At 35.9% G+C, this 19,469-nt stretch overlaps 1 protein-coding gene across 2 annotated transcripts in view; it reads left to right on the forward strand.

Moving 5' to 3' along the window:
• The window catches only part of PRKACB (protein kinase cAMP-activated catalytic subunit beta), a 111,511-nt gene extending 98,141 nt beyond the window's left edge, over window positions 1–13,370 (forward strand). For both annotated transcript variants that reach the window (XM_090269672.1, XM_090269671.1), the window contains exons 9-10: window positions 5,940–6,104; window positions 12,086–13,370. In XM_090269672.1, the coding sequence (XP_090125798.1) occupies window positions 5,940–6,104; window positions 12,086–12,211 (291 nt within the window). In that variant the 3' untranslated portion in view covers window positions 12,212–13,370. The remainder of the gene's footprint in view (window positions 1–5,939; window positions 6,105–12,085) is intronic.
• The last annotated feature ends 6,099 nt before the right edge of the window (window positions 13,371–19,469 follow it).

The following is a 19,469-nucleotide window of genomic DNA, read 5'->3' on the forward strand; positions in this document are numbered from 1 at the left end:
GCCGGCCTGCCGCTGCTGCTGCTGCTACCACACCCCGTCCTCTCCGCCCCTCCTACCTGTCTGGATGAGTATTTCTTCTTTATATCTTTGTTGGACTTCCAGGCAGCTCGGTTTTCTGGAACTTCTGGTTATCTCTAGTTTTGAGGTAGTTGTATTCCTTCTTAGTTGTGGAAGGAGATGCTGCGTGTCTGTCTAGGCCTCCATCTTGGCCAGAAGTCTCTAGAATTTTTGAGAAGATAAGAATGTTTTGTTTTATTTAGTTTAACTCCCTCCTCTTATATGTAGGTAAATCAAGACTCAGAATTGCCCAAAGGAAAAAGGAAGGTTGTAGCAAAGCAAGAAATAGAATCAAGTTTAGTGGTTTGCTTATTATTCCTTCCCTTGGCTCTCTACAATCTTAGTTTTGTTCTTGCATTACTGATCTTACCTGGCTGGTTTGGCTCAGTGGATTGAGCGTCGGCCTGCGAGCTAAGTGTCGCTGGTTCAATCTTCCAGTCAGGGCACATCAGAGAAGGAAAACTCTGACTCCAAAAAACCTCCGCTGCCTTGCGGCATACCTCTTCAGGGGAAAGGCTAAGGGAGTAAACCCCGACAGAAAATCTGGAGCCGGAGTCCCTAAGGCGGTTTGACGTTGTAGTCAACACCGGCAACTCCTGCGGCACACCTGAAGCCAAGCTGTATTGACTCCGTCTTTCCCTTGGACCCTTCAGCTGCAAAGGGGGGGGGGGGGGGGTCTGCTGCATGGGCAACAGCAGACCCTCCATATCACCCTGCCCAGGCTCTGTAGCTTCAGCTTCACTGGAGAGGACACTCCAGCGTCATCGCAAGATGTCGATTCAACACGGGAGGAGACAGATACCGTGTCACTCCCGAGTCGGACTGCACAGCCATTCTCGGCGGTGCAGATAGACTCTTAAGAAGCTACACCATCGTCTCTCGAGACGGACGGCTGCCGACGATGATCTTACCTTCTCAATCCCCTCTGCTCGTCCTCTTCTCTTCTCTCTCTGCACTTCCTTCACTGGTGGTCTCATCCAGTTTCATGACTTTTAATGCCACCCGACAATTTCTAAATTCATTTTCTTAGTCCATACCTGACTCATGGGTACAGACTCTTGTATTCAACTTCCTGCCTGAGATCTGCACTCTGATGTCTTAATAAATACCTCAACTTCATCCTGTCTAAACTGACAGGTTGATGACAACACCATCCCTGCAGTTACTCAGGCCAAACGCCCTGGGGTCCTCACTGACGCACAGGAAAATCATTTTGGTTCTATGTTTAGAAGATGTACAGAATTCAGCCACTTCTTACCACATCCACTAATAATGCTGCCTTCTGAGTCACTAGAGTGGGTCTCTAAAATGTTAAATCAGATCTTGTTACTCCTTTCAGAACCTTGCAGTGGTCCTTCATTTTCTTCAGGGTGAAAAATAAAGACCTTACAATGCAAGGTTTTCTGAAAAGTGATAGGATGACAACATTTTTTAAGTATCACTATTATCACTAAGTTATCATCTGTCTTCCTCACTAGAATGTGTACTCTGTGAAGACAGGAATGTCTGTCTTATTTTGTTAACCACTATATACAAAGCACATCAGTGCCTGGCATACTGAAGATGCTCATTCAGTATTTGTGAAATTTGAATATATATATTCATTAAATATTTCTTGAACTCGTAATATATGCCGCACCAGTGCTGAATACAGAAAACCAGTGTGGTCTCTCTGCCTTCTAGAAGCTTTCAGGTAGTGGATGCCCACCACTGTCAGGGATACTGATTCATTTGGTCTTCTGTGTATTCTGAGCATCTGTAGTTTTTAAATAATCACAGACAATTTTGATACACACCATATGTTTTGTTTGTCTATACCTCACTGTAGAAATAGATTTATTCTCAAGAATATACCATGAAGAGACTCAGAAGTAACTTGGTCTCTAAAGGCTGGGGGAAAACCCTAAATAGGAAATATTAAGGGGAAAAGACAAATTAAGTACTCTAGGAAGTGTATACCTCTTTCATGTTAAATAATTCCAGTTTTCAATAACCTTATCTCTTAGATTTGATGGTTAAATGGATCTAGGCTATCTCTTCTCCACATCTGGCTCTTTACTGCTACTTCCACGTTATTCACCCTAGCGTGAACTGGCAGAAAGATGTAAGCAACAGGATTAAGTTATTTTCCCAACAATGAAACTGAGTGAGTTGGTAGCTTCACTGGATCTGAGGTTCCTTTATCTTTAAAATGAAGGTTTAGACTAAATTAAACTAAGCTCCCTCTAGCTGATATTCCAGGATTCTGATTTCATTATAATTGATAATGATGACAGAAATAATACTATTCTTGATACAGTTTTGAAGGAAAAATTAGTCATTCTTTCCACTATAAAAGTCTTTGGTGTTTCCAGATTAATATAAAGAGTGTGCCAAAGGTAGGCTTACAGTTGTGAGTACGTAAAACACAGTTTATTCTTGTATTATTATTAATTACTGTATTTTCCATACAAACTGTAAACCTACCTTTGCCCCACCCTGTACTAAAAATAAAGGTCTTGCAATTACAACATAATTATAAGTTATTTTCTGTTTTTTGTTTTGTTTTTGCTTTCGTTTTGGGTTTGTTTGTTATTTCTAAGTTCAGTTTGATGACTCAGTATGGCTCTATGGAAAATTCAGTCAACAAAGAAACTGGATTTCTGATTATATTTCAGAACAATCATGGAAAAAATTCTTTCACAATGATTCTCATTGTTTTTCCCTCAGTATACTTTAAGGCTATGACAGATTCCCTTCATTAACATGGATTACTATGAGAGTGTGGGCTATCTATCAGAATCACTGGGAAGGAAGAGGGTGTGATGTGAAGGTGAGGAGGAGTTGTCTACAATTTGAAAAGGTTCCTAAATGATGCTGCTATTTACCATCACCGCCCCTACTACCACTCCCCATTAGAGAGTCACCGTTCTGAAGATTAAACAGGTACACACACACACACACACACACACACACACACATTAACTAACTCACGACTACCACTTTATCTGCATCCCAAAATAACTACTTTATTTAGGTGTGTATATTCTTCACTCATTGCATTGCACATTACCTGAATTCAGAAGATAGTTTATATGCAGTACATTACTGTCCATCATTCTGAACACTATGAAGGAGAGAATAACTGACACGTTGCACTGAGCAGTTCATGAGAACCATTCTCAACAAAGAGAGGTCTACTTAAAATGAGTTATTTCTTTGGATTTAAGAAAGCTTAAAACCAGTGTCTATAGATAAATTGTGTGGTTGTTTTTTTTTTTTTTTCAAGTAGACAGTGTGCCTGTTGAATACCCCATATGCTCTAGTTTTTATTCCACCTGGGATAAGTGAAGAAATACATAGCAAATATTTTTAAGATAAAATTTTCAGCTTTTTACCAAGTTCCTGACAATAACTATCATCAGGTTATTGAATCATGGAAATGGTATAGACTAACTAAAAGTGTATATGCTGGAATCAGAGTACCTGGTTTGAAATTATAGCTTTACCAGTTACTACTCTGTAGTATTGGGCAAATTACTTGTAATCGCCTTTAAAATGGGAATAATAATAGTACTTACCTCAGTGTTATGTTTTGGATTTTACAAGCCAGTGCATGTGAACTGTTTAACACAGTGCCTAACTTCTAATAAGCCATTGTGCCTTTCGGGAATGTAAAACCTCTTATAATTTGTGACCATGTTGGCTTTTCAAAAATGAAGCTTTTAGTTGCTAATTATATGAGTTGACCCCCAAATCCTGGTCATATAGAAGCTATTTAACCTTCAAGTAGTCTTTGGTTGCTTGCCACAAATATTATTTAGCTTTCCCTGGTATGATGATTTTAGTTTACTATTTACATGAAATTTTTATCTGTCATTAGCAGAAAAAATAAAGTTTTTGCATAAAGAAGTAAATTTTGTTGCAAACAGTGCTCCTCAAGCTTTCATGTATGTATAAATGAATCACTTGGTGCTAGAAGCTCAGATTTTCAGGCCCAATGCTCACGTCATCTGAAGTAAGCCCCAGGAATCTTCATGCTTATCCACTATTCTCCCAGTTTATTTTAATGGAAGTGGGTCCTGGGACCACCCTTTGAGAAACATTGATTTACAGAATAGCATGAAAATGGCAGACAGAGGACTATGATTATGAATCTAGCATTGCCATAGAATCTAGCTTTGCAAGCTCATGACTTAACTTCTACTTTGAGAACATGAGAATATATGAGTGTGTTGAGCTTTTTGAAAGTCAGAGTTCTATGTTTGAAGACAGTGTAATAAAGAACAAAATTTATGAGGCTAGGAATCATAAGACTAGGTATTTTGTTCCAGCTCTGCCACTTTATAGTCTAATGATTTGGTAAATTACATAATGTCTCTGAATCTTGGTTTCCCCATCTTTAGAGTTAATACCAAACCCACTGAGTATGTCATATCTAACTCAGATGTAAGTTCCATGAAACCAGAGGCTTCGCTTTTGGTCACTGTTGTATATCCAGCAGCTAGAACAGTGCCTGGTACATAGTATATACTCAATAAGTAATTGTAAAATTAATGAACTACATTATTTGAAATGATCTAATGAATTCTGGGGATAAAAAATACAAAAATGGCACAGTTCCTTCCCTCCAGAAGCTCATAGTGTAGGGAAGACAGACATGCACAAATACTACAGCATAGTTATATGAATGAATGCATTGTGGAAATCAATTGAGGTAATGTGATGAGTCACTTTGCAAGTTATAAGATGATGGCGGTACTTGCAGAGAACCAAAGTAGAAATGCAAGGAGTTTAGAAATGGTTCTGTTAACCCTTTAACACATTTTCTACAGAGGTCTGTGGGCAGTTTGAAGTCAATGCTGTGATAATTCAGAGAATAGTATTTGTGTTTAGCAAGGGTGGGAATATGAAGTGAGTCCAAGGTATATATAATAGGAAAACAGTATTAGAATAAAGGTGCATGTAAGCACAGGCATACATACATAGATGTATGCACATACATACCTATGTGTATGATGGGGAAGAGGGCAACAAGTTTAAAAAGGTAGTGGAATGGTGGTAGTACCAATTTTAATTTTGCAGTACCCATATTAATAAAAAGAGGAGAGCTGGGAATTATGTTGGAGTAGAAAATCAGAAGAGAAGAATGTGTTAAAACAAAACAAATAGATGTAGGTCTCCTATGCCTAATACTTTATTTTATTGATTGCCTAATATTAATATATAATAACATCTTAAGTTATTTTGGGGGTTTGTTTGTTTTTAAGGTTCAAAGCCAGTCAACTAATTGTAAGGTCATCATAATTTAGGAAATAGTGCTTTTAAACCAATTTAAATCATTTTTATACTGTTGCATAATAGCAAAATTATGCTTAAAAGTCCACCGACTTATACATGTAAAATGGTTTCCTATGCTGTGAAAGCAGTGTGGGTTTTTAGAATCATTTTTAGACTTCCCTTTTCAAAATGTGCATACTGATATCTTTATATTATGCTTTTTCTATTTAGATTACAAATTTAAATTTGTATGTCTCTAAGACAGAAGTTTGTAATGTGGGATCCAAAGTGTCTCTCTTTTAAAGACGGGTGAATCTTCTAACATTGCCAAAAAAGTTTTGTACGTTATGCACATTTTTCTGGAGAGGAATCTATGTTCTTAAAGAGAGCTCACAACCAAAACAAGACCCTAAGAGAATAGTCTCATTCACCCAAATAATTCTCTTCTGTAAGACTGCTACAGGGACTGAAATGTGTAGTTAAAAGTATTTGAAGGTTATCACTACATTTTTTTGTTTATATAATGACCTATCATCTTTAGAAAAAACAAACCTTTCAAGAAATCAGAAGAGAAATATCACGAGTCCTGGAATGTGTGTTTATCACATGGTTTGTTTGTGCAGGTTCGATTCCCATCGCACTTCAGTTCGGATCTCAAGGACCTGCTAAGGAACCTGCTGCAGGTGGATTTGACGAAGCGGTTTGGAAATCTAAAGAATGGTGTGAGTGATATAAAAACTCACAAGTGGTTTGCCACAACAGATTGGATTGCTATTTACCAGAGGAAGGTGAGACTTTCCTTTCTTTAATTTAAAAGCTTTTTTAAAGTTGGTGTTTAAATTATATGTAGAAGAAATGTTTTCAACTTAACAGTGGTTTTAATTTTTTTACCTTTTGAATAAATCCTATTCAAGTCTTAAAGGACCTTTGTATCCCACAATTTAACAATGAGTTTTCTCCTTGATTAGAGAGAAAGCATATATTCTGTAGCTGACGATGTCCTAAGGGTGTGCATTTCCAAACTGATGTGAAGCCACCTTAGAAAGATCACATGTAAACAAATATGGTCTCTAACCCAGCATTGGCACGTAGCCAGATTTAATAACATTTAATTGCTAGATTCACCAGTTATTTTTTTTAGTTTTTATCAGTACCTTTGTAATAAATTGAGACATTTAATAAAAGGTTTTGCTTTGCTGAATCAACTTTATCTCTCCTTTTGCTTCTTAAATACCAAGTTAAAGATAGTTTGTATGAATAAAGTGTTTTATCTTCATTATAGTTTTTTCCATAAAACCAAAACTTCTAATGTTTCAGACTTGCCATATCTAATAATGCTGTGTAGTCACATGAGTGAATTTCCTTAGGAAAAATTATAAATGCTCTAATTCAGTATTAATAGCTCAGTTTTTCTTATTTATATCTTTTATAAAAGATTACAAAATTGAAGCATTATATGATTTCCAAAATGCAAGAACTAAAAAATGTAGCAAGACCAAAACAGTGTGAGTGCGGCACGGCCTCTGTGTCTCATGAGAGGGGCTCAGAAATTCTCTAACCATTAAATTCATGAAACAGCCATTAGCATCGTTATCTCAGCTGGCTAATGTTCTGTAGCCAAGAGCAAGGTTCTCAGCAATTTAAAATAGATTTTAGATATTATAAATAAACATTTCATATTTTCCTATTTTATTTTTACTTATCTTTTATTCCAAAGTATAATTGACATACAATATTATATTTATTTCCTAGAACCAGTGAAGTTCTTTATAATTTATTAAAATCATCTCTCTGTAACTTCTCATTTTCATCTTTGAAGCAATCCTGTGGGATGGGTGCTACCATTTCCCGCATTTTACTGATAAGAAAATCAGCCCAGAAAGGTAACTACTTTAAAGTGATCATATAGCTGCCAAATATCACCTATATTTGGTCCCAGGTTCTTCAGATTTGTAATTGCAGGATCACACAGTTATTCAAATGAATCCCCAAACCACTGAACAATATACTGTTTCATACGATTTTTGTAGATTTTACATATCATCGCTTGACTTCTATTCTTTCATCATCTTTGGAGTAAGAAGACTGCCTCGAAGGCAGCAAAGAAAAAGTATGAACTCTGGGGTTAGGTAGACATTGGTCTGAATCTTAAATCAACCAACCATTAGCGATGTGATCTTGAGCAAATATGTAAACTCTATAAAGTGCCCATTCCTTATCCTTAAAATTTGTATTTAGGTAGAGAATGCAAAAGGAAGAGTAGTCTGGGGGAAAGACAAGGGGGATGAGTTTAGGCTCTGTTTTTCTTTCTGGGTGAGGTATGTTTCATAGAATTAAAATCAGGTAATTTGTTAAATGGATAAAGTTGAAGCCATCGTGGCCCCGCCGTCCAGACAGCACCTCTGCGCTCTGCGTCCCCGCACCCATCCCATGACTTCCGTGACCACCTGGGATCCACTTCCTCCAGCCCACTTTCCCCTCAGTTTGGGGCCCTTAATATCACGGTTCTACTTGGGTGACTTATTTAATCTATGTTTTCCTTTAGTCCTTTTGACCTAACTTTTTGTTGTCGTTGTTTAATAATTAGCCAGGTATCCTCTCAGCATTTGTTGAATAATCCTTACATGGCCCCATATTTGAACTTCCACGTTTACTGACAGAAAATTATTATATACTTCAGTCTGCTTCAGAACTTTATTGTAAGTTCTTTTTATCTATTCTTGTACTGTACACAGGGGTCCCCAACCTCTGGGCCTTGGACCGATACCGGTTCATAGCCTGTTAGGAACCGGGCCGCACAGCAGGAGGTGAGCTGGAATGTGAATCATCCCCAAACCAGCCCCCACTGGTGGAAAAATTGTCTTGCATGAAACCGGCCCCTGGTTGCCAAAAAGGTTGGGGACCGCTGCATACACCATTTTATGTAGCTTTATAATGTAGGGTTGTTTTTTGTATATTTTTCAATTTTCTCATATATTTAATATATGGAATTCTATATTCATGAAAAAGAATTCATAGTTCCATATTTTTCCAGCTTTTTTATTATAGTAAAATACACATAACTTAAAATTTAGTATCTTAACCACGTGTAAACGTACAGTTCAGTGGTATTAAGCACATTCATGTTGCTGCACAACCATCACCACTGTCCACCTCAAGACTCTTCATCTTGTGAAACCGAAACTGCACCCACTAAACCACAGCTCCTCTGCCTTGTGGTTCTTTCCAAATGTTTATATGGTATTTGGGACTCTTAATTGGGATCACAGTATATTAATTAGAAGAGAACCAAAACCTTGAGAATTCTTTATACTGAACATTTTATGTTTCTGCCTTAATTCAAATAATTTTCTCCCATTCAGTAAAGTTTTAGGCCCCCCCCCAATACAAGTCCAATTTCTTTCTTAAAATTATTCCTTAAATTTATATTTGGCTGCTGTCCTGAATATTGTTTCTTTCCCATTATAGTAGAATACAGGGGGTAGATATGATTTCTGTTTTTATTATAATTATTCCCCTTACTAAATTCTATTATTGATTTTCATAGCTTTTTCAGCGAGTCCCTTGACCTTTATTGACAGATAATCACAGAGGGCCTCTTCTTTTTAAATATTTATATTTATATTTCCATTTTGTTTTATTATACATGCTAGAATGTATAGGATAATATTTTAAAAGAGTAGTGCTGTTGAGCTTTGTGTTTTGTTCTTCTTTGGAATGTGAATACCTTTCCAGTTTCACCATCAAATACAAAGTTAGCTCTTTGTCTTATATAAGTATTCCTGATCGAATTCAGGAAACATCCTTGACTGCTACCTAGTATACTGTATTTTATCTTTGACATATTTCTAGGATGAAGTACTGTACACTGACTGGTAACATAGCTTCACATTCCTGAAGTGAACACCATTTAATCATGGGGTGTTATTAATTTAATATCTGCCTATAACCAATTTACTAAAATTTTATTTAGGATTTTTACTTCCATAATCATCAATTTTATTGACCTATAGGTTTTGTCTTTCAGGAGTTGAGATTATATGGATTCATAAAATGAGTTTGGAAATTTTCTATGTTTTTTTATTCTTTAGGAAATTTAAGAAACAAGGGAATTATCTTGTATTTATTCCTTGGGAGTTTTAACAAAATAATTCTTTAGCTATTGGTCTCTTTGAATTTTGCCTCTTTTTGAGTCAATTTTAGAAATCTATATTTTTCTATAAAATAAATCATATCCCTTTGTAATTATCAGTTTATATTATATTTATTATTATATATTATTGTTAATGCCACATATAGATGTACTTAGTAGATTTGCTTGAGGTTTGTCCATTTTATTAGTATTTTAAAGATTTGTGACATACTTTGAATCTTTTCATATTTATATTTAGATATAAAAATTTCTGCTGTTGGCAAACATTTACTAATCTGTGCACATCATTATTGTATTTTTAACAATTATTCTTAAAATGGTATAGAACTATTCATTTAGAGTTCATATGTTTTCCAAAGGGCTTGACTTATCCCAGGTAATAAAGAGCTCATCTGCTAAAAATAGCACACTGTAACAGGTTATAGTACTGAGCAAATTGATCAATGGCAAATCTTGATTGTCACTAGAAATGAACTTGGGGATCCCGGGATAAGTTAAAAATAGACATAATTCAGTACTCTAACATAACCATTTGTTTCAATATTGTCTCAATTATAACTATGCACAGCAGTGTGAAAATAATAGTAAATATGAGTAGTTTTATAATCTCTTTTACTCTCTGACCAAGTGTTCATGAACAGTGAAATAACTAAAGGCATATAGCAGAAAGACAAGAAACAAACAAGTAGCCTGGAAACTCAAACTGTACAATCATTCTCTAGAAATGATTGTACCAACAGGCGTGATCCCAAGTTGCTTCTTGGCTAGATGTGGGGCACTGTCTCCTTAGCTCGTTCTCATGCATGGTGCACACAGCAGTCCATTTCCCAAAGCAGGAGATGCAAGCGAGTCAACCAGCTGACAGACAAAAAGATGATATCATGCTTTCCAGTCCTACTTATATTTTACCTTATTTTTTTAAATACCTTGTTTTATATGCATCTTATAATAGTATAGTCATGCATATAAATAATTTTTAAATAAATAACTATATATATATTGGTGGCATATACTCTGTGTTTTATTAAAAGTCATATAAATCAAAATACTTTGGAGACCACTTGTGTAGATATTAGAAAGGACTCTGGGCCAGTAGTACAGAATCATGAATTTGAGACCTACTATAGCCATTTATTGGTCATGTTCATTTGGTCAACTTTCTGTTTTATCATCTGAAAATTGGCAATAAGTATACCAGCCCTGCCTCTCTCACAGTATAGAGTTGAGGAAGAAATAATATAGCCACATATATGATTATTTATTTGTAAACACTATAAATTGTATTAGATTTTCAACACTTAAAATCTTTTTCTCAATCATATTCAATACACCACATAAAAGACCATATTTTAAATAATGTGAAGACATTTGTTTTTGGATCCAAGAGAAAAAATTATCAGAATTTAACAATTCTGTAATTTTAAAAGAAATTTGGTGTTTCCAAATTCCAGAACGTTTTGACAGCTAGATATTTTAAACAAAATAAACCTGAGGAGTTAAAAAGGAAGGAGATGAAAAGTAAGTCTAAGAGTTAATCTGTAACTGCAGGAGAAAGAAATTAAGGAAAAGAGGATGGGAAATGAAAGGCTTTAAAAATAAGGAACTGAAAAAGAGAAACTGGAGCTCTATAACATTCAGTGCCAGCATTTGATGCCAACAGTTAATTATCCTATAAATCTCTAAAAGTGTTTGTTGGCCTTGAATGAAAATGCTGGGACGAATAGCAAACCTTTTTGCTGCTTTTTCTAATACTGTTACCACTTAAGGACTTAGAGGCATTTAAAGATGCAATTGTGTATTAAGTGGGAATTTGTTTTCCTTAGTGTTTAAAAACTCTCAGGCTTTGTTTTTCCTCTTTATTCCAGTATGTGTGGTTTTTTCTACACTACCAGACAGTTAAGTCAATTCTTCCACAGTCAGCCTGGAGATAGCATCAGATCCCACCTGACAAGGGCTCAGAGCTGCAAAACCCCCCTCCCCCAGTCTTAAGTCCAGTCCGTCACCACAGCTTCTGACTAGCTATAGAATGGAAGTTCTCACAAACCCCTCTTGGAGTTCGATTAATTTGCTAGAGCGGCTCACGGAAGTGAGAAACTTTATTTACTACATTACCAGTTTATGATCAAAGGATATAACTAGGAACAGCCAGATGGAAAAGATACACAGGACAAGGTATGTGGGGAGGCAGCAGAGCTTCCTGCTCTCCCAGAGCACGGCATTGCCCCACACCCCTAACCTGTTCAACAACCCAGAAGCTCTCCAGCCCCGTCCTTTGGGGTTTTAGAGGTACTTCATTACATATGCATGATGGATTAAATCATTGGCCTTTGGTACCTGAATTCAATCTTTAACCTCTCTCTCCTCCCAGGGTTCTGAAAGTTCTGGTCCTCTAATCTCTTGGTTGGTTTCCCTGGCAACCAGCCCCCACCCTTAGTTTAAGCAGGGACTTTACAAAAGTCGCCTCATTAACATAAAAAAAGACATCTTTACCACTCTCTATGCAAATTTAGGAAATTCCAAGGGTTTTAGGAACTCTGTGCTACAAAATCAGGATGAAGACCAAATATACTTCTCATAAATCATAATATCATACTTATTTTTCTATCTCAATTATAGGTTGAAGCTCCATTCATACCAAAGTTCAGAGGTTCTGGAGATACCAGCAACTTTGATGACTATGAAGAAGAAGATATTCGTGTCTCTATAACAGAAAAATGTGCAAAAGAATTTTGTGAATTTTAATATGAGCATCAGGATGATATCAGAACTCACGCTCAGTCTTTGCACGCTGTTGAGAGATAAGGGTGGAGCTGAGACCGTCCTTGTTGAAGCAGCAGTTACCTAGTTCCTTCATCCCAGCGACTAAGGTCTTGATTGCCATCATCTGTGTGTGCACTCTGCCTCCACCTGTGTAACAAGGCACGGCTAAGCACGCATCGTCCGTGCCAGAACACAGAACTAGGACTAGGCACTTGCCTGCTTCTCTTTGGTTTGCCTTTCTCCTCTCCTCCTACATCCACTTTTCCCTTTTTCATTTGCATTAGTTTTTCTCCAACCAGTGCTCCATTTTATTTTGTAGATGTTTCAAATGGGCAGTGTTATGGCTATGTGATATTTGAAGGGAACGGTAAGTGTTCCTATTAGTAGTTCTTGCCAATATTTTTGTTGGTCAATGGCTCGAGGAGATACTTTCTAATATTTTTTTTTACTTCGAGTAGTTCAGACTCAGTTTTTCCAGAATTCTTGGCAGTTTTTGAAGATAGAATGTTTTATTATCAAGGAAGTATATACGAATTAAAACAATAACTTTCTTAAAACCTACTGTTCTGGCAATAAATTTGGATGGACTAACATAGAGTAGCTAGACACAGAAATATGGATTTCTATAGATCAAAGGTTCTATTTCCTCCACCTCTTTTTATATCATCCTCTCAAGTTAATTAAGTGACCAGCCTGTCCATTGTGATAAACATGTCTCATTCACAGGAAAAACTAATGATATGGTTTATGATCAGCTAGATTCTCTCTCTCATGTCAGCGTTTCTGTATGTATTAGAGAAGAGTTCTAAGACTTCTAAATCTTGACTCTTCCATAAGGGTTTTAGCCAGTATTCTAATAGAACATGACTAATGAAAGTGACAAAATTCTAAGTTTCTCAAAGAAGTCTTCATTTTAAACTTTTTAAAGGAAAAGAAACTAACGAGAACATTAATGTGGACAAATACTTTGCTAAATCAAACAAATGGCCTAATTCTTATAAACAGCATTAGACACACTCTTAATTTAAATGAGGGTTTTCATTTGTTTTTGCTTTGCTATGTTTTATCCCAGTTAAGAACAAAGGAAGTTCTTGCTGGGTTATTATTCCAGTGTACTATAATATATGTCAGCCTGGGGGGGGGGGGGCAGGGTACCATTGCAACTTGGGCTTTTATCCTCAGCCTCATCAGTGAGGAAAGGGACAAGCTTTATAAAACTGCCACAATTGTATTTTAATTTGAGGCGTGATATTTTCAGATATGTAATCATTTCCAGCCTCTTTTCTTTCAATAAACAGAATGTGTGATCATGCAGATATAGTTTTAGCATTGGGTTTAGTTTTTTTATATACTCTTTTGCCAACTGACTTAGCAACGTTGTAGTCATGTGGAAATTTCAAGCACTTTTGCACATTTAGTTTAGTGTTTGTTGAGAATCCATGGCTTAACTCGGTTTTTAAAATATTTTTATCTTTGCTTTTAAATTTTCCCATCTGGTTTTCTCTCTGTGAGTCAGTGACCTATCTTAAAAGAACACACCAAATTAGTTGAAAATAAACTGGCCCATTTTTTTATGATCAATTTACATGTATATAGGATGAGTAGTTTTTAATCAAAGTGATCTTAATGTACATAAGCATTTTATTTGCCTCATTCTTGGTGCAGGTAGGGCACTGACTCTACTTCTTTTCATCTCTACCACACCCTTGCAAAACCTTTGAAGACATTGATAAAGCCTGTCTGAGATGTCCTCTGGATCAGTTTGTACATTCTTTGGTTGTCAAGTGTTTCTGCATGGTTATGTCATTTACAAGCGGGTACTGATTTCAGCTTTTGGTCCACCTATATTTAAAATGTGCAAAAAAAATGAACTACTTTGCTATAGCAAGTTTTGATGTAACAAAAATATATCATCATGTTCATAAACTTATAAGATATTGTGTACAAAATATTTTAATTAGTTTTTTTGTATTTCATTTAGACCCAAGAACATGCTGACCATTGTACTCTATATGTATGCTACAAATTTTCTGGTAGCTTTGTTGTATATTATTGTAAACTTATTTTAATGAATCATGGGGATGACAATTTGATTATTACATTTTGGTTTTGGTAATTAAAAAGATTTCTATGAATTCTAAATTTTTTTTTTTTTAATGAAATTACCACTGTGCAGCACCACTTGCTGTCGAATCTGTCTGGGTAGGTGATGCCTAGGCAATGCATTGGTTTGGAGGGCTACTTAGCCATCCCATTTTACTCTCTATTTAAAGGACATGAGCAAGCTTTCAAATATATCAAGGGAGTCTATTTCCAACCAATCCAGTACACTGAATTAGAATATCTTAAAATTATACAAAGTTCTCAGTTTCTGCCACAATTTAGCCAAAAACAATATAAAAACTTGAATACAAAATAAGTGGCATGAATCAGTATTTAACCTCAAATTATGTTATTTGAAACAGAAGAAATTATGTTTTTATTTGGTAAATAATAAGAAGATGGCATTGCAGAGGAAAGAGCCCTAAACTGAAAGTCAAGACACCTGAGTTTCAGGCCTGGTCTGCCACTGCATGGCCTTGGCTGCAGTTCTCTGGTCTGTAAAATGGAAGAGCCCCAGTAGGCAGTTTCTAAAGTCCCTTCTAACTTTCACATGTTGTGATAAGATGCTTTCCGATGACATTTTGAAGGGATAACATGCTCTGAAGTAAATCTTGTTAAGGTAATCTTTTAGGGCATCCTTCTTATCTCTTCCAGTGCTCTTACAATTCTTTGAGTATCATGAGACTCTCGTGTCTGTTCAGATTCCATCCTCCTTCACTGATGCTAAATATCCAATTGATATCAAACTGTCAACCTAACCAAAAAAAAAAAAAAAAAAAAGATATTGTGGCTTGTGGGTATTGCTATCATGTTTTTGATACGTTCTCATATTGACTGCCCATTGGCCTGAAAATACTCATTGTAAGCTTGAAAAAAAAATCATTTTTCTTTCCCACTGATTTTTTTTCTGCTTATTGTAAGAATCAAATGAAATAATGTATGTGAAAGCACCTTGTAACCTGTAACCTTTCAATGTAAAATGTTAAGGTGTATTGTTATTTCATTAATTACATCTTTGTTCAGAATGGAATTTCCTATGCACTACTGTAGCTAGGAAAAGCTGAAAACAACTGTGTTTTTTAATTAATCAGTAACTGTAAAATTAAAGTATCTTCAAGGGATAAAACGATTAAGTATTGAATTGTATTTTTTGCCCTTCTCTCCTGATTTATTTTCTGTGGATACTACAGATGCTTATAGATGCCTGATTTTTATGTGTTTCGGTTGGTCTTTTGGTAGTGGGAACAGAGCAACAAGAGGAGGAATGTCCACCCGTCTACACTAACTGGGTGTTTACTAAGAACCTACTAGATTCGTTCTGTAGTTTTAAAAAAATCTTTCTACTTCTTCCTCATGCTGTTGGCTCAAATTGCTCTTAGTCTAATTATGAAAATATCCATCTTTAAAGGATTGCTACTGCAAGATCTCTCATCTTTTTCTTATCACAATGAACTGTGAATTTACACATTTTTTTCCAGAAGTGCTTTTGGGCTTCACATTACCTCTTCCAGTTTTAGCCAGGTTGGTTAATGTGTGTTTCTATAATTGTTCTTTACCTCAGAAATAATTTTTTAGGTAATTATTTTAATAGCTTACCATTTTTATTGCCAGTTGTTACTGCACACATTTATAAATATTGATGCATTTTAAAGCATGGTACTTACTATTTTATACCAATGCTTCATTTTATCATTGTTAGAGCCTAATATAAATTCCAGTTTGCTTATTTCCTTATATAACTAATATAAAAAATCTGAACCAATAGATCTTCACTGCAGAACTACCATTATTTGAACTCCATTTAATTTTTTTTCTTATGCACAGATATTGAATGTGCAGTTAAATACTTTCATTTCCGCTTTCCTGAACATTTTCTACATGCCTTATTTAATAACTTTTTGTGTTCTCTGATAAGGACTGAATTGTGTCCCATCAAAATTCGTATGTTGAAATTCTAAACCCTAGTACTTCAGATTATGACTGTATTTGAAGGTAGTGCCTTTAAAAGGATAATTAAGATAATTAAGGTAAAATGAGATCATATGAATGGGCTTTAAGCCAATGCGACCGGTGTCCTTATAAGAAGAGTGATCAGGACATAAAGAACACAGAGACCGAGGGAAGACCATGTGAAGACCATCTACAAGCCAAGGAGAAAGGCCTCAAAAGAAGCCAACCCGGATGATATCCGGATCTTGCCCTTGACCTCCAGAACCGTGAGAGAATAAGTCTATTGTGTAAGCTGCCCAGTGCTACTTTGTTATGGCAGTCCTAACAAACCAGTATGCCTACTGAGTATACTCCCGTGGTGTACACTGTTCCCATGGTGAAGGGTTTGCATTAATCTTCCTTCAAATGCTTTATATTTATTCAAAACTAAACTAATTTACCATAAGCAAAATTTTAAAATAAATTAGATGTCAGTAGTGTGTGTGGTCACAAACCTCAATGCACCTGCTATCTCCTTTCTATTCTTTCCTGGAATGCAAGCAGGAAACAGGAAACACTTCTGAGAGTAGGGGAAAGCCTGGGTAACTAAAATCACTCCTAACTCTTGGTTAGACTTACCCTTAGCCTGAAGATGTACTAATACAATGTAAAATTGAACGCACCAGGCTCATTGAGTTTAGTCTCTACCCATATCTTAATGGGGAAGTTAATGAAGTAGCCATAAAGAAAGTGGGAGCGAGTATACAGGGTTCAGACAAAACCCTAGGTGGTTTGTTGTCTGATTGTTCAATGAGTAGTAAGGCTCACAGCAAATGACCCTAATGTGTTAGTTTTTAATTGTTGCTGTAACAACTTACCACAAACCTGGTGGCTGAAAACAACACATATTAATTAGCTCACAGCTTTGAAAGTCTGACATCTGAAGTGAGAGTCACTGAGGTAAAGTCAAAGTATCATCAGGGCTGCAGTCCTTTCTAGAGCCTCTGGGGGAGAATCTGTTACCCTGTGTTTTCCAGCTTTGAGCCTGCTCTCTTTCCTTGGCTCACAACCCCATTCCTCCCATCTACAAAGCCAGTGACATCGGGCTGAGTCCTTCTCACAGTGCATCCCTCTGACTGCCTCTTCTGTCCCCTCTTCCACTTGTAAAGATCCTTGTATATTGAGCCCACCTGGGTAATCCAGGATACTCTCCCCATTTTATGGTTAGCTGATAACCAACCTTAATTGCTCCTTTGCTGTATAATCTTACACATTCATAGCTTCTGGGGACTCAGGCATGGACATCTTGGGGGGAGGAGTTGTACTGACTACCACACTTAATAATGTCATTTTAGGAGGAAAATATCTGAAAAATGGGCATAAAAACAATCCTCACAATGCAAAGAGAACCAAGGCTTAGACTGAGTTTTTTCCTGAAGCATAGTGCCTAGCATGCAGTGAGTAGTCAAGTACATTGTCACAGAAGTTAATTGAGTAGCAATTTCAGTTCTGTGTACCTTGAAAGATACTCATCACTATAAATCAGCAAATTGCAAATTAAAACCATAATTAGATAACACTACATACCAATAGAATGACTGAAATTAAAAACAGTGATAATACCAAGTCTTAGGATGTACAGCAACTGGATCTGTTATGCATTGCTGGTTGAAATATAAAATGGCACAACCACTTTGGAAAACATTTTGGGAGTTTGTCATAAAGTTAATCATTCACTTTTATGACTAGCCATTCTACTTTTAGGTATTCACCCAAGATAATGAAAACATTTGTCAACACAAAGTCATGAATGTTCACAGCTCTAACAAAAGATATCTCAACTAAAAGTTAGAAAAAAGAATATGAATAGTTTATAGAAAAAGCATAAATGGAAAATTTTTTTAGAAAGTCTATATTTCAAGGGAAAAAAGTGCAAAACAATGTAAAAGAGTGAGAGAGGTCATTTTTCATGTATAAGAACTCAGAAAACTTCATGGGAAGTTGCTTGGGGATTTGCATGAAAAATAACAAAAATGAAGATGTGAAATATAAGAAATGGTGAGATTAAACCAAGAGTTAAAGAACAAAAAAATCCCAGGTGAAAACAGTAGCAAGCCTAGGAAACAATTGGTCAAACTAGAACAAGAATTCAGAGACCTTTCCAAAAAATTATCTTTTATAGAAAAGACTAAGATGGATCTCAACAATACATAGAGTAGAGGTGGTATTAAGGATTTAGTGAATAGACAATTTACTTTAACAAAAAATAGAAAAGCAAAGACTTCACTAAAAACAAACAAAAATCCTAAATAAGAATACTGCAGTCCAAAAATGAAGCACATTAGAATGTGGTGTGGGATTTGAGCAACTGATGGAGTATAACAAGTAGAATCCTTTTTTTTTTTTTTTTCCCTCAAAAGAAGGAATGTTTTATTTTTTGTGGTAGGTAAAGTAATGACTCCTCAAAGATGCCCATGCCCTAGTCCTCGAACCCAGTGTATATGTTACCTTACATGGCTGGCAAAGGGGACTTTGCAGATATGATTGAAACAGGAAGATTATGATATGAACTTGAGACAGGGAGATTATCCTGGGTTATCCAAGAGTCCTAACCACATGAGTCCTTAATAACAGAGAGACTTTTCAGGCTTTTGTCAGAGAGAAACATGAAGGTGGGAGGAGGATCAAAAAAAACGCCATCTTTTTGGCTTTGAAAATGGAGAAAGGGACCATGAGCGGAAGAAAGTAGTTGACCTTTAGCAACTGAAAAGGCAAGAAAATAAATTCTCCTCTGGAGCTTTCAGAAGAAGTCAGCCCTGCAAACATAAAACACATTGATTTAGCTCAATAAGACCCATGGAACACTTATGACTCCCAAAACAATAAATTTGTGTTGTCTGAAGAAGCAAATAAGCAACGGCATTGTTTTTAATAGAGCACTAAGTTTATAGTGACTTGTTACAGCAGCAGCTGGTTACTAATGCATTCTGCAAGATGTAGTGATGTTGACATCTGGCTCTGCAGAGAAAAATATTTCACAGAGTAGCATAATTTATTTTTGATTCTGAACCTATTAGAATCAATCCACATACAATGTAAAATAAGACTTGAATCTGATTACAGAATATAAGATAAACATTAATTATTCAAATGACAAAAGGTGGAAGGAGCAGTAGATGGAAGAATGTCCTTATTTTACGAAATAGGA

Source organism: Furipterus horrens, unplaced genomic scaffold (genome assembly GCF_987537825.1).
Source record: "Furipterus horrens unplaced genomic scaffold, mFurHor1.1.pri manual_scaffold_3, whole genome shotgun sequence".
Taxonomy (NCBI): domain Eukaryota; kingdom Metazoa; phylum Chordata; class Mammalia; order Chiroptera; family Furipteridae; genus Furipterus; species Furipterus horrens.